At 42.8% G+C, this 12,709-nt stretch overlaps 3 protein-coding genes across 3 annotated transcripts in view; 1 reads left to right on the plus strand and 2 right to left on the minus strand.

Moving 5' to 3' along the window:
* LOC125770881 (neuromodulin) overlaps nucleotides 1-12,709 on the minus strand; it is a 67,535-nt gene that overhangs the window by 51,382 nt on the left and 3,444 nt on the right. The window lies entirely within an intron of this gene.
* Nucleotides 7,930-8,701, minus strand: LOC125770882 (ubiquitin-like protein 5). Its single transcript, XM_049440923.1, has one exon. It carries the CDS (start codon nucleotides 8,515-8,517, stop codon nucleotides 8,296-8,298), a length of 222 nt encoding a protein of 73 aa, XP_049296880.1. The 5' UTR covers nucleotides 8,518-8,701; the 3' UTR covers nucleotides 7,930-8,295.
* LOC125770879 (uncharacterized) lies at nucleotides 8,771-11,795 on the plus strand. Its single transcript, XM_049440920.1, has 2 exons — nucleotides 8,771-10,423; nucleotides 10,497-11,795. Exons 1-2 carry the CDS (start codon nucleotides 9,107-9,109, stop codon nucleotides 10,506-10,508), a joined length of 1,329 nt encoding a protein of 442 aa, XP_049296877.1. The 5' UTR covers nucleotides 8,771-9,106; the 3' UTR covers nucleotides 10,509-11,795.

The following is a 12,709-nucleotide window of genomic DNA, read 5'->3' on the forward strand; positions in this document are numbered from 1 at the left end:
TTCGCTGACTGAAGAAATAAGGTGGCAAGGCCACATGTGCCATTTAGAGAAAACGCTATTCGATAATTGTCCCACTGTGCTGATGCTGCCGGATGGAAGGAGATGATGGTTTCCAGATGGTCACACAATCGATAAAATCATTCTTAACCATTATTGGAGTTAAGCAGCAATTTGGTTGGCGAAAATGGCCCGCCTCCCCCAAAAGATCAGGGCGTAACACCTGGACTCTTATTGGCGGAAACTTTTCTTTTCCCTAGGTTTTCCCAAAAACCTATTTCTGTAATCACCGCAATGTCAACAGTGACAAACGTACGTCAGATGAAATTAAAACACCGCAAACGCGTTTTTCTCACACACTAAACTCAATCCTCCTCCCTGATCGTACGAAAGGTTTGTGGAGAAGGTTTCACTGAAAGATCGTTATCGTACATCATCATCACCATAAAAGCGTGACACGGAGAAGTCATGCATTGCAGAGGATTATCGAACTCGGAAGCGTGTGGTGCAAATAATGGGACCCGGCACATATAAAACATTTAACCTGCTGCTTCAGGCACTCGGTCGCGGTCATGCCTATAACCTCAAGTGCTCTTAATCCAATTTGCAACCCAGATCCAGCCATCGTCGGCAGTAGCGATGTATGTCAGCCGTTTGCCTACCGGTATTTGCACCAAACCCAGAAGGGAAATTTCAAGTGGCAGACAATTGTGCAAGTGTGAAGAAAAAAAAAACATAAATGCATTCCCAGATATGCAACAGCTGGTTCCGATGCTCATCGCTTTTTGGAGTGGATAAGCTCATGTGGGAATAGAGCCATCATTGTTGTTCCGGACCGCTTTGGGGGAAAGTAGAAACTAACGAGCCTAAAGATCTATCTCAATTATCACGTACCCTCCTATCCAGTCGGTTCTCCTATCACCACAATCGGTCGGAATGGTAAGGTTTTAGCTTGATAACAATTTCATGATTCACAATCAATACTAATTACATTCACGAGCTAAAGCCAGATGCCGATCCTGATGGAAGACAAACTCCACCGTATAATGAAACCAGGTAAAACAGGTGTTTTGTTCCGGATGGTCTTACTATAAGCTGCCCTTTCGATTAGCCGTGGAACGAAGACAGTTTCTGACTTGTGCTTCCTGCCGTAAGGACGTCAAAGATTCGATGCCCGAGGACATCCCCTGTTTTTGGATGACATTTCCAATGCGGAAAGAACGCGCACATTGCGAAACAGCAGAAAACAGTCCCAGCGCTACGCCTTGTATACATTTTAATTAAGAGCCTTCTCCTGTTGTGCTCCTGTAGTGTTTAATTATTTACGACATACTGGGAAAGGTTTGTGTGCCGTCTGCCGGAACGCAACAACACCCGGAACCTTAGCAACGTGCCATCGTGCCTGGAAAGAAGTAGAAATAGGCAAAACGGCAAATGGGCATTGAGAAATGAGAGTTTTTCCTCGTAATCGATTTCTTGGTGGATGTGGAGCTAATGTATGTTCGGTACGGTACCAGCTTCCACTATCGAACAGCACTATACCATTATGACCTTAGCCTTAGCCATTATTGACATTCACCTCACCAATAGGGTATACGGTAGAAGGTGTTTAGCTTACCGTCGCTGGTTGGCTAGTGATGGCCGTGCAACGTTCGAATGTGACACACAGAATAAACAGAAATTCATTCCAACTAATGTACGATGCTTGGTAAAGGCCACCATTTTGAAAGAGAGGTAGAGTGAGAGTGAGAGAGAGACAGATAAATAAAGCTAACCTATACCAACTTCTAATGACATCCTGGTCTTGATGTAGAATGAAGCTGAGTGCTGTAAAAACTTGCAATAATGGAAGCTTGATCGAAATCTCCGTTCCGGACGTTCTGTTCTCTACTCTACTGCACTTTTTCCCAACAATCAGAGTCAAAGCAAAACACCTGTTTTGCGACAAAGGGAAAGACGTACCCACATTAAATACAAAAAAAAGGGAAAAATAGGTTGGGGAACTATTCCCTGTTTTGTCCACTACATTGCATGCATCGGGCACATTCTGACGTGACCAATCGGTTGGAACAACTAATGGTTCAATGGGTCGTGCCGCTGGTAGTTAAGAACACGTTCATTTTTTTCTCCAGCCATTGTAAGGTAATGAGCCTGTTTGTGAACCTTTAAATGTGCTGATTGTTGTTGTTTTCTCCAGTTATAACCTCTTTTTTGTGTGCCTATTTCATTCATGCTAATGAAGCTTAAGATATGTTTTCCTTATAGACTAGGAAAGCGAAATGGTTGGTGGTTGCCGTGGCACACGCCTGACTGGACGGAGATTAATGATGTGTACAGGATAAATAGTACTTTATTGTGTATCCTTGCGCGAAAGTAACATATGTAACGAGAGTGGAATTACATGTTTCTGGAGCTGGTGCGTTAAGAAGAATGTTTCTGAAACGTTTTGCCCTTCATTTGCATTCCATGATAAATAGTGTGTAAAAGGATTTGTGTAGTCAATGGGGAGAATACCACTAATTGCTTACATTGGTATGAGCTTTTCTTTCTGCAAGTCAAGCTAAAGAACTGTAAAAAATAATTCACTAAGATTCTTATTAGCTTCTTCATTTTAGGGATTAATTGTGAGAAGAAAAATTAAAATCTTGTTGAACTTTTATACGTCAGATTGATATAAAAGGTTGTTGTTTATAATCTTATGACAAAAAAAATTGTTCCATCTTGAAGAATTGATTATAGCTTTTATAGCATGGATAAAAAGACATAATTGAATATTCCCTGTTATCCGTGGAAATCGTTTAAAGCCTTCAAAAGTTTTGCATCGATCCTGCATATTATTATTATTCCCCGTTCTAATGTGCTTCGAAGAGGCTCGGCGCCGATGAGATTCGAACCTCGATCTTCGATGTGTTTGATCTAAAGCCAAGGCACACCACCATGGGACTAGCACACACTAGCAGAACAAAAACACTTATATAAACTTACCAAAAGTATTTGATTTCCAAAGAATAAGGATATTTCAAGCTCAAACTATTCAACAAAAAAAAAGGAACTAATTTTATAAAATCTGCATGAATTATGAATTGTCGCATTACTTCTGTGCACCTACTTCCCAACAGCAGAGTGCATTTATATGCTAAAATGCACCATACCAGTGCAGTAGCAAGACCGCAAGATTGCATTCTTGCAAAACGTACGGCAACTAACTTTTTTCCCTCCCATCAATCGTCTCGCGCGGGTACAACTCTGCTAGAAAACTAACCATCTTCGGAATACGGAACCATAGTTTTCCATATATTTTCACTTGAGATTCAAATTGAATTCCGTGACTCGCCTTGTTTCTTTGCCTTATCGTTTGCCACCAGCCGTGCCAAACCCGGGCGTCACATTCTGAAAACCATCCGTTTCGCATCCGCTCCACAAACACCCACCGGACACTTGGTCCGGTGATGGTGTGATGTGAAAAGTGTCGTCTTGTTGGTTTCCTTTCATTTTCCACTTTTTTTAATGTCCATTTCCACTATGACTGCGTCCACCTTCTCGAAATGATCCGGTTTGGGGTTTCCATTTGGGAATTTCATTGCCGAGTACTGCCGAGATCGGTAGAAACAAAACGCAATCGAACGAAACGGAGGACATTCCGATTTAGATTGAAAATAAACACCGATCTGATGAACCGATGAAAATTTGAATCTAATTTTAATTAAAACAATCTCCCCGGGCCGATCGGTCGACCGAATCCGGTCCGGGCACGGAACCCGGATCTTTACTGGATCGATGGACAGCACGACAGAATTTCATCGAAAGGGTGATGAGAATTCTTTTTTTCTTTTGGTGTTTGGTTTTTCCAACACCCTATTAACTCGAATCACTCTCGTCTGTTTCGAATCCGATTACGGCACTATAAAGAATATGGGCGACACTGGCCACTGGATGGTTCGAAATAGGGACCCCGTTTACAAAGTGCGCTAGTGGTAAAATGGTAAAAAAATCAATTTATTGATTTTGGTATGTGTTTTGTGTGCGTTTGTTTATTTAATGGATATAAAAGAAGGTACCAGAATCGGTGCTTTTCACTAGCAGCTGGGAAGGAACAATAACCAGGTCCTGTTCGGGATTCAATTAAAAGTGGACAAAAGACCAACATGCTTCACTGCCGGGTTATGGGCACACAAGGGCGATGTAATATTTTGTCTTTCATCTTGTCCATTTTGATGCTTGATGGGTTGTTGTAGAGATGGGAAAAGTTGAAACGGAACCAAATTGCCTTTTTTGTTAAACGGAACGCACAGTTTTCTTTCATTACAAGAATTTATTTTTATTTTTCATTTTATTTTCGTTCATTTTAATTCTTTCTCCTTTTCTTCCATCCCTTTTTTAATTCTTTATCCGTTTCCTATTTCATTTCAACAAAGTTCCGCATGTTGTCCCACACCTTTTCTTTCATTCTTATCACTTTTAGTTTCTTATCTCTTCAGTTTCATTCCTGTTCCGTTTGTTCCTTTGCAAGGAATATAAATAATGTTGTTTGAATTATTTTGTTACGAAAGACGGATTGTATCGCATTTTTAATTATTTTCTGCTGTACGTTACTGCCATACTTGGCGAATCGTACAGAAATCATACTAGTTTCAAACGTTCCGTTCCGAGTAAAGGCCCGAACCAATTTGGATCATTCCGAAGCGCCCATCACTAGTATGGGGCATTCCATATCGCTCTGCCACGCATCAGCACGATAAAAAAATATTAAAATTTCCCTTTTATCTTCCATTTTTAATAAATTCAATAACGCACGCGCTTTGTACTTTTCGTAGCTGTTTTAAATTGTTCACTTGCATGATGGCACGTTTAAAGTACCAAGCGTCTCCATTATACGTTGTAACGTTTTTCTCCGAAACGAAACCCGCACCTACCCGGGGCAGCAGCTTAAATACCAAGCTTTAAAGAAGCATTAAAATACAATATCCCATTGCTGCGACACGCCCTTGTCCAAACATGGACAAAAAGTTACAGGAAGTAATCACCTTTTACTCCCAAGCGTACCGTTTGGGTTTTGCGGCATTAGCTACCGGGGAATCGTTTCGCCGCGTCTTATCTTTGCGATGTGAAACTCTGCACATGGAAATAGTGCCATAAAGAGTAATGGGATAAAGCGTACGTGATGGTGCAGATGGTGTAAATAGCACGGAAAGGATAAACATTACACCGAAACGGAATGGAATAGTTTCCCTATTTACGGATGCTGGAATGGAAAGTTGTTTTACTCATACCCGTTCACACTCAAAAATTGTTTGTTTTTACTCAATAAAAAAAACCCAGATACTAAATATTATTAACGTAATCATGCTTGTTGGTTCCCCTGCACCAGTCAGCCACAATCTAATTAAAGCTCTTCACTACCATCGAAAAGGTAAATTGAGCTGCGACATCGCAAATGCCACCTTCAGTAACAATGTAGGTCAAGGGTAGATGAGTAAGGGAAGATTAAATAAAAGCCCTCCCCCCAGATTCACTAGTTCCCTAGGGCTCCAATCAGCCAGTTACTGCAGCACATTCGACCGTAACCGGATTTTACATGCTGTCGATATTAGTTTCATCTTTGTGCTCAACCGAACATGACTGATTGAAATGTCCGGCAAGCGAATCGTCACCGAATCGACATTCACTAACGGCACTAATCAGTGTTGGTTGCGTCATAAGGTTCCACCTTGCCGCCTTTACCGGTAGAGCGGCCTCTTTGCCACCATCGTCAATCATCGGTGTAAATTCGCTCAATCACTTGTACGACTTCTAGCGACAAAAAAAAACACCTGAATGAGGCTGATTCCGGGCTTAGTCAATATCCCGAGTGAGATTGCAAAGTCCCAAAGCCGGCTGATGGAAGGTGGAAGTGAACATAAGCCAACCGTCACCGATCGATCGACACACGCTTACTTACTTACAGGTGGTAGTAACCGTACCGTACTTAAAAGCGTTAATACCATAAGAGAACGAAAGTGACAGTAGTGAGAACCGTATGAGAACGTTCACTTCCACTTCCACTTCCGGGCATTCAGCTCGGGGACAAATCCTTGTCACCACGGTGGCTACTAGCAAGTCCATCGTGCCCTTTTTGCTTATTCACATATCACAGGTACTAAGCTACCACAAATTGCAATTACGAGGTGCCATTATGTTTGTCAAGCCTCCCGGATGTGGATGAAAAATGTTCACAACACAATCAGAACGCCGGGCAATGGAAGATGCACCAATGAGAAGTGGTACGAAGGTGGGAAAACGGCTCTATTGACGCTAGACGGTGACATATTGGCAAATCCCTAAGCCCTGTTTGGTTCAATATCCTTTCGCGCAAACATGGAATCGATTCCGATCCCCATTTTGTCCCATCCCCCAAAAACGCGCTGATGGGAGAGAAAAGGAAACCTCTACAATACCAGTGCCACAGTGTCGCCACACGTTGATTTATCGATTTCAATAAAAAGGATTACTACGTGGAAGGATCACCATTCCGCAAGGGTTGTGTGTTGCGTTGTGGGATTGTAAATGACTGTACCATTTTGTCATGACGAATCCGCAACGATGTACGTGTACACAGACGAGGACCAACGGGGACATAATGGAGTGCGGTTATGATAAAAGTACGGGTCGCATACAAACACACACACACACGCGCCGGCTAATTGGACAGAAGGATGCAAAAACCAGCTGCTTACAAATTCTTGAAATGGTTCAAAAGTCCCATCGTCTAGCCGAACGGTTTCGTTTCTGCAAGGACGGTTCCGTCCATTTTTGTGTCCACCACATGGCCTTACCTATTAGTGGTAGGCGGTGGAACAAAACACACACACACCTATCAGTTCTTTGACCCATATAGTCTATCATGCAACAGTATGTTGCATTCCGTGTAGGTACCGTGTGGTCAACGTATCATTCACGTGGATCCGGTTGCCAAGACTAAGGTGGGGAGGGAAATAATTTGTTCAAACTGCACCATACAGTGATGGCACGTGGCCAACGGATATTGCAAAGCAAGAGGTACCATATTGTTTTCAATTACTGTCCTTTTTTTGTTTTCTTATGCGCAAAGAAACATGCATAATGCTGGATTAAAGTTGGTACAATTTGTTACAAAGTTTAAAAACGGCTAAACTTTGTAGTTGCAGTAACAACTTTGGTCTGAGGCGAAAAAATATTCCCCCCTAAGCACAGGCCAATAAATAAATCTTTGCAGACCTGCAATTGAATTGCGAAACCAATTAGTTTATCCATTTTATGGTCGTTTCGTCGCTTCGCATTGTAATAAATGCTGACAGACCGTAGTTTGATATCCTTTTTTTGTTAGGTTGGCCCTTACAATCTTCACCAATGGCTCGAGGACCGCCCGGCACCGCCAGTGACACCGACCACCGAAGCAAACTTCTTCAGCGTGGTTGCGAATTGAATTGAAATTTGCATTGACAACGTTTGCGCAACAATTCATAAGCCCGTCACGTTTTGTGGCCACCATCGTCATTTACAACTTCACAAACCCCGATGCGCGTCTCCGTCACAGATTTTGCTTCGAGTGCGAGAAAACGATCCATTGCGATGGATGGTGTGAATGTGTCATGGAAAGGACACATAGTACACAATGTGTACACCGTTTTGGGACAGATTGACGGTTAGCGTCGCAGCATGAATATGTTACTTCTAAAACTCGACACGGAATGGGTGGAAACACACGCCTGCAAACATTACCATAACCGATAAATCATTGCATGCAACGCATGGAAACGCCACCGGTTTGGTTGTACAACTAGTGCGCAATCTGGTCTTTGTGCGATTGGTTGGTTTATAGTTTATAGTGATAACTAAAGGACCTGGGCAAGCAGAAGAAGAAACAGCTATAGAAGGGTGAAACATTAAAGAAACGAACGAGACAATACGCGACGATTGTGTGTGGCTTTTAGTTGGCCTTTTAGTACATTTTTATTTCCGCCCAACAGTTACAATATCATTTCCTCGTGCGTAACGATCTCAAACTTATCTTAAAATCTTGCCTTTTCGGGTTTCGTTTCCTTATCATTTCCTGCCGGCATGAAGTCGCTATTGACCGTTTACGTTTGTTCAGCATTAGTGTTTGTGCCTAGTAGTTTAATTTTCGCCCAGTTTCGCTTCTGCTAGTCGTTATACTGTGGTCACGGAGCAGCTACGCCAAAAATCGATACGATGACAACAACCGACAGTACCAACGCCGCCTTCGGAAGCTCGGCGCATCATCGTCCCAACCGCTTCCATTTTCTTTGTGGCAAATGAAGCTTACTGATAGTAAAGCTCGATATTCATACCGTCGTGTATTTCGTAGTCCGCCAACTTAATATTGTCCTTATATATAGTGTACCACTTTTTCAGCACTATTTTGTCGTAGCGCGTACCGGTCTGGGCAGCGATCAACTTTTTCAAGTCGCCTATTGTATCGTCCGGGTTGCACTTCACGCGCACCTTCTTGCCCAACCGATCGTTGCACGTAATTTCCAGCATTGTGGTCTGGTTTTTTTATCGGGCTGGCAAAGAAAAGGTAAGAGAAAATATGCGCCGGCAAATTAGAAAACTATACACGGACGCGTTTCTTTATTTTCGGTACGTTTTTGCTTTGCGATTGAATTTGCGTGAGCGAACGCGGAATGTAAACAAAACAGTACCGTGCAAGGAAACGTCAAACTGACGTTGGATAAGGGTTGCACCGTACGGACATGTGGTTGACGTTTGATGAAACGAATTTTATCAAAAGTTTGTAATATACTGTAGTGTCAGGTCCGCAACCGGTATCATTGTGAAGAGCTTTCGAAATGTCAGAGTGAATTATGACCATTGGACATGACAGTGTGCTGCGCAACTGTCATGCTGAATAAAGATATTCGTTATTGGATCGTTGTACAAGCAACATCTTCCGTTCTTCCGTTCTTACGTTCTTCCGTTTTGTCTTCCGTTCTTCCGTTATACCTTCCGTCTTTGTTATTAGGCTACCAAAGCCTCCTTCCGAAAAGTAATATCTTCCGTAATACATCCGTATTACATCTCAGAAGTGGGATTCGCCCCGTGCTGCCGTTGTGTCATCTTGGTTTAGATCATGCCTAGCCGTGATGAAATGTTGGGCGTTCTGTCGGATGCGGGGATTGCGGTTCCCCCTTCCGCTACCGTTGCCCAGATCCGGAGATTGTTTGCTGAAATTATGGGAATTGACGCCACACCGATACCAGACGAGGAACCAGCTTCCGAAGCGCCTTTGACCGATGCTCCTACCACGTGCCTGTCCGCCATTTTGGACGCTTCGAGTGCTACACCCGTGAAGCGCGATGCCGCCATTTTGGACGCCTCGAGTGCCACACTTGCGAAGCGCGATGCCGCCATTTTGGACGCCTCGAGTGCCATACTCGCGAAGCGTGATGTCGCCATTTTGGACGCTTCAAGCGGTGCTGCCATGTTGGACGCTACCGAAGCGGAGCGTGTTGATAGTGCGGCCAAAGAACGTAACCCGACTAACAAATGCACCCAGGCTACTTACGATGACGAAATTCGCAGATTGCAGCAACAATTGGAGTTAGTGGATTTGCGCCGTAAGATTCAGGCTTTGGAACACCAGGCTGAATGTGCTTCACCACCGATTGCTGACTTAAAGCTCGATAAAACAATCGAACCCTTCACGGGAGACGACGACAGATGTATCATCCAATGGTTGGATGACCTCGATTATACTTTCTCCCTACATCGTGTGAAGGATGCTGATAAATTTGTTCATGCTCGTCGGCTGCTTAAAGGATCTGCGGCTATCGTTGCCCAGTCATCTCGTGCCCTTACCCTGGAACAGTTAAAGGAAGAACTCATCTCAACCTTGAGTGTGCCGCCAACGGTTGAAGCCGTTCTTCGACAATTACGATCCCGTCGTCTCTCCCCAAAGGAGACCGCCTTACGTTATGTGTTGGATATGCAACGTATTGCCAGCCGAGCCCCCATCCCGGAACCCGAATTGATCAACATTATCCTCGATGGTCTGGATAGCCCATCTCTTACTGCTGGGATGCGATTCATGGCGAACAACGTGGAAGACTTGAAGCCTATGCTTAAGAAATACGAGACTATTCGGTCCAGAAGAGTCCCCAAGCCGACGACGACATCATCTTCAATTCCGGAGAAAGTTCCTGTTTCGACCAATCGAGGAGCAACGCAGAACATCATTCGATGTTACAACTGCTCGGAGTTTGGACATCTTAAGAGTGCCTGTTCTCGCCCCAACCGACCACCGGGGGCATGCTTCACGTGTTTCCAGATGGGGCATAACTACAAAAATTGCCCAAAGAAGGTCGCGAATGCTGCTGCTCATCCGGATCCAATTACTCGTATTGCGGGTGATGATAATGAAACTCTGGCATTAGATGAATTACAAGAGGTGAGTGTTTCTTTTCTTAAGTTAGGAAAACCGGTTGTGGTAGTAAAAGGAATACAATCTCTATTTGATACAGGTAGTTCTGTAAGTTTTATAAATGAATCCATAGTGCCAGTTGGACTCCTGGCTCCGTTAGCCCTTTCTCGATTTCGTGGCCTAGGGAACTCCCGACTTTATACTCGTGGTCAAGTAACGTGCCGTATAAAATTTAAGGAGGTGATCCTCAATCATTCATTTATTATATTACCCGAGAACTCTATGGACTGGCCAATAATTATAGGTAGAGATATACTCCCTTCGTTTAACGTCCGTCTTACGTACTCTAAGAATTACGTCTCTCTTATGCAACCCCCTCGGGGGGAAATTGAAACCCAGAACCAGGATTCACTAGATGTAGCAACCAATGAAATTTCTGCTATTGACGTTTATGAATCAGAAATTGAGCCTGATGTTGGCCCCACATTATCTTCAAAGCAATCCGCTATTGTCCCATCAATCATTAAGGAAAATTATCTCGACGATTCTATTCAATGCACTCAGTTAGTAAACCATAAAATGAAGATCAATCTCACTCATCAGACTTCTATGGCTCACGTGGATGCATTAAGCCGAACTGAAGCAGTAGGTGCAATTAGTGAATTAGACCTCGACTTTCAACTTCAGGTAGCTCAATCAAGAGATCCTTCCATTGACTCTTTAAAACGAAAACTCGAAGTCGGTCCTGTTAATGGATGCGTCTTGCAAGAGTCTCACAATATCTCCCATGTACTTAATGCTACAGCCTCTCCCCAAGCGAATGGTCAGGTCGAACGCGTTAATCTTGAGTCCAAAACAGAAGACGTTAGTCGAGACCTTAATCGTCTCCGTTCCGAAGCACAGGAAAATATCGAAATATCGCAAAATCGAAATGAGCAATACTTAGCCGATAGGAACAAGCCAGCTCCTAAATTCAACGTAGGAGATCTAGTAGCTATCAAATATACAGACACAAGCGGTGTCAACAAAAAGCTTAACTGTAGGTTTCGTGGCCCTTATATAATTCACAAAATTCTTCCTCATGACCGCTATGTCGTTAGAGATGTTGAGGGATGTCAACATACACAAATGGCCTATGATGGCGTTCTAGAAGTTGATAAGCTTAGGAAGTGGGCCACTAATACATAAATATGATTAGGTGTGTAATTAAGTAGAATTGAGGTCAATCCTAAGTCAGGATAGCCGAGCTGTAATATACTGTAGTGTCAGGTCCGCAACCGGTATCATTGTGAAGAGCTTTCGAAATGTCAGAGTGAATTATGACCATTGGACATGACAGTGTGCTGCGCAACTGTCATGCTGAATAAAGATATTCGTTATTGGATCGTTGTACAAGCAACATCTTCCGTTCTTCCGTTCTTACGTTCTTCCGTTTTGTCTTCCGTTCTTCCGTTATACCTTCCGTCTTTGTTATTAGGCTACCAAAGCCTCCTTCCGAAAAGTAATATCTTCCGTAATACATCCGTATTACAAGTTGGAATGTAATTTTGTTACAAGATTACATCGATATTTGTGTTTGTTATAAAAATTCAAAAAGTATTAATTTTTGCCAAGGAAGACATATTCCATGAATATAAGAACGCTTCAGCAAAGAGAAGTATCATTTTTCTATTAAAATTTTGCAAAAAGGATGTGGAATCGGTCATCTCCCATCTCTCAACATTTTTTAGTTTATGGTTTTTCAAACATTTTATTATAGCTACTTTACTAAGAAGAGATTCGAAAAAGTTGATTTAGAAAACGATGAGAGTGCTGTGTAATAACCGAGCGAAAGGAATCCTTCTAAACTTTCCTCGTACATTAGGCTACAGTTCGAAGCAATATTTACATTTCTCCATGAAAGTTTAAAACAACGTACAACGCACATCTTCACGAGTGTTGTCTGTGCCACGCAACTGCTTTCGTTTGCATAGCTTCGGTTTTTGCGTTTGGAAAATTATTCATGAGCAAATGAGATTTTCATCGCATTAGGGGTTTGATAATTTGATAACCGATGAAATGGTTTCCAAAGTAAATAAAGCATATTGTATGCTGGGAAGCTACTTTCCAACAAGCGCTTTCCATCCCAACCGAAGAGGGTAAGGATATATTTGTTATTGTACACTAAAAGTGCATTACGCTCTTTGAGCAACACTATCCGTGTGGTGATTATGTTTGGGGCCACACAGTTCATGGAAATTTAAATGTGGTTCCCCATAACCACCAGCTTGTACGTTCTAGGTGTTTGTGAACCCGGAAGGAAGAAGATAAAAT

Source organism: Anopheles funestus, chromosome 3RL (assembly GCF_943734845.2).
Source record: "Anopheles funestus chromosome 3RL, idAnoFuneDA-416_04, whole genome shotgun sequence".
In the NCBI taxonomy this organism is placed as follows: Eukaryota; Metazoa; Arthropoda; class Insecta; order Diptera; family Culicidae; genus Anopheles; species Anopheles funestus.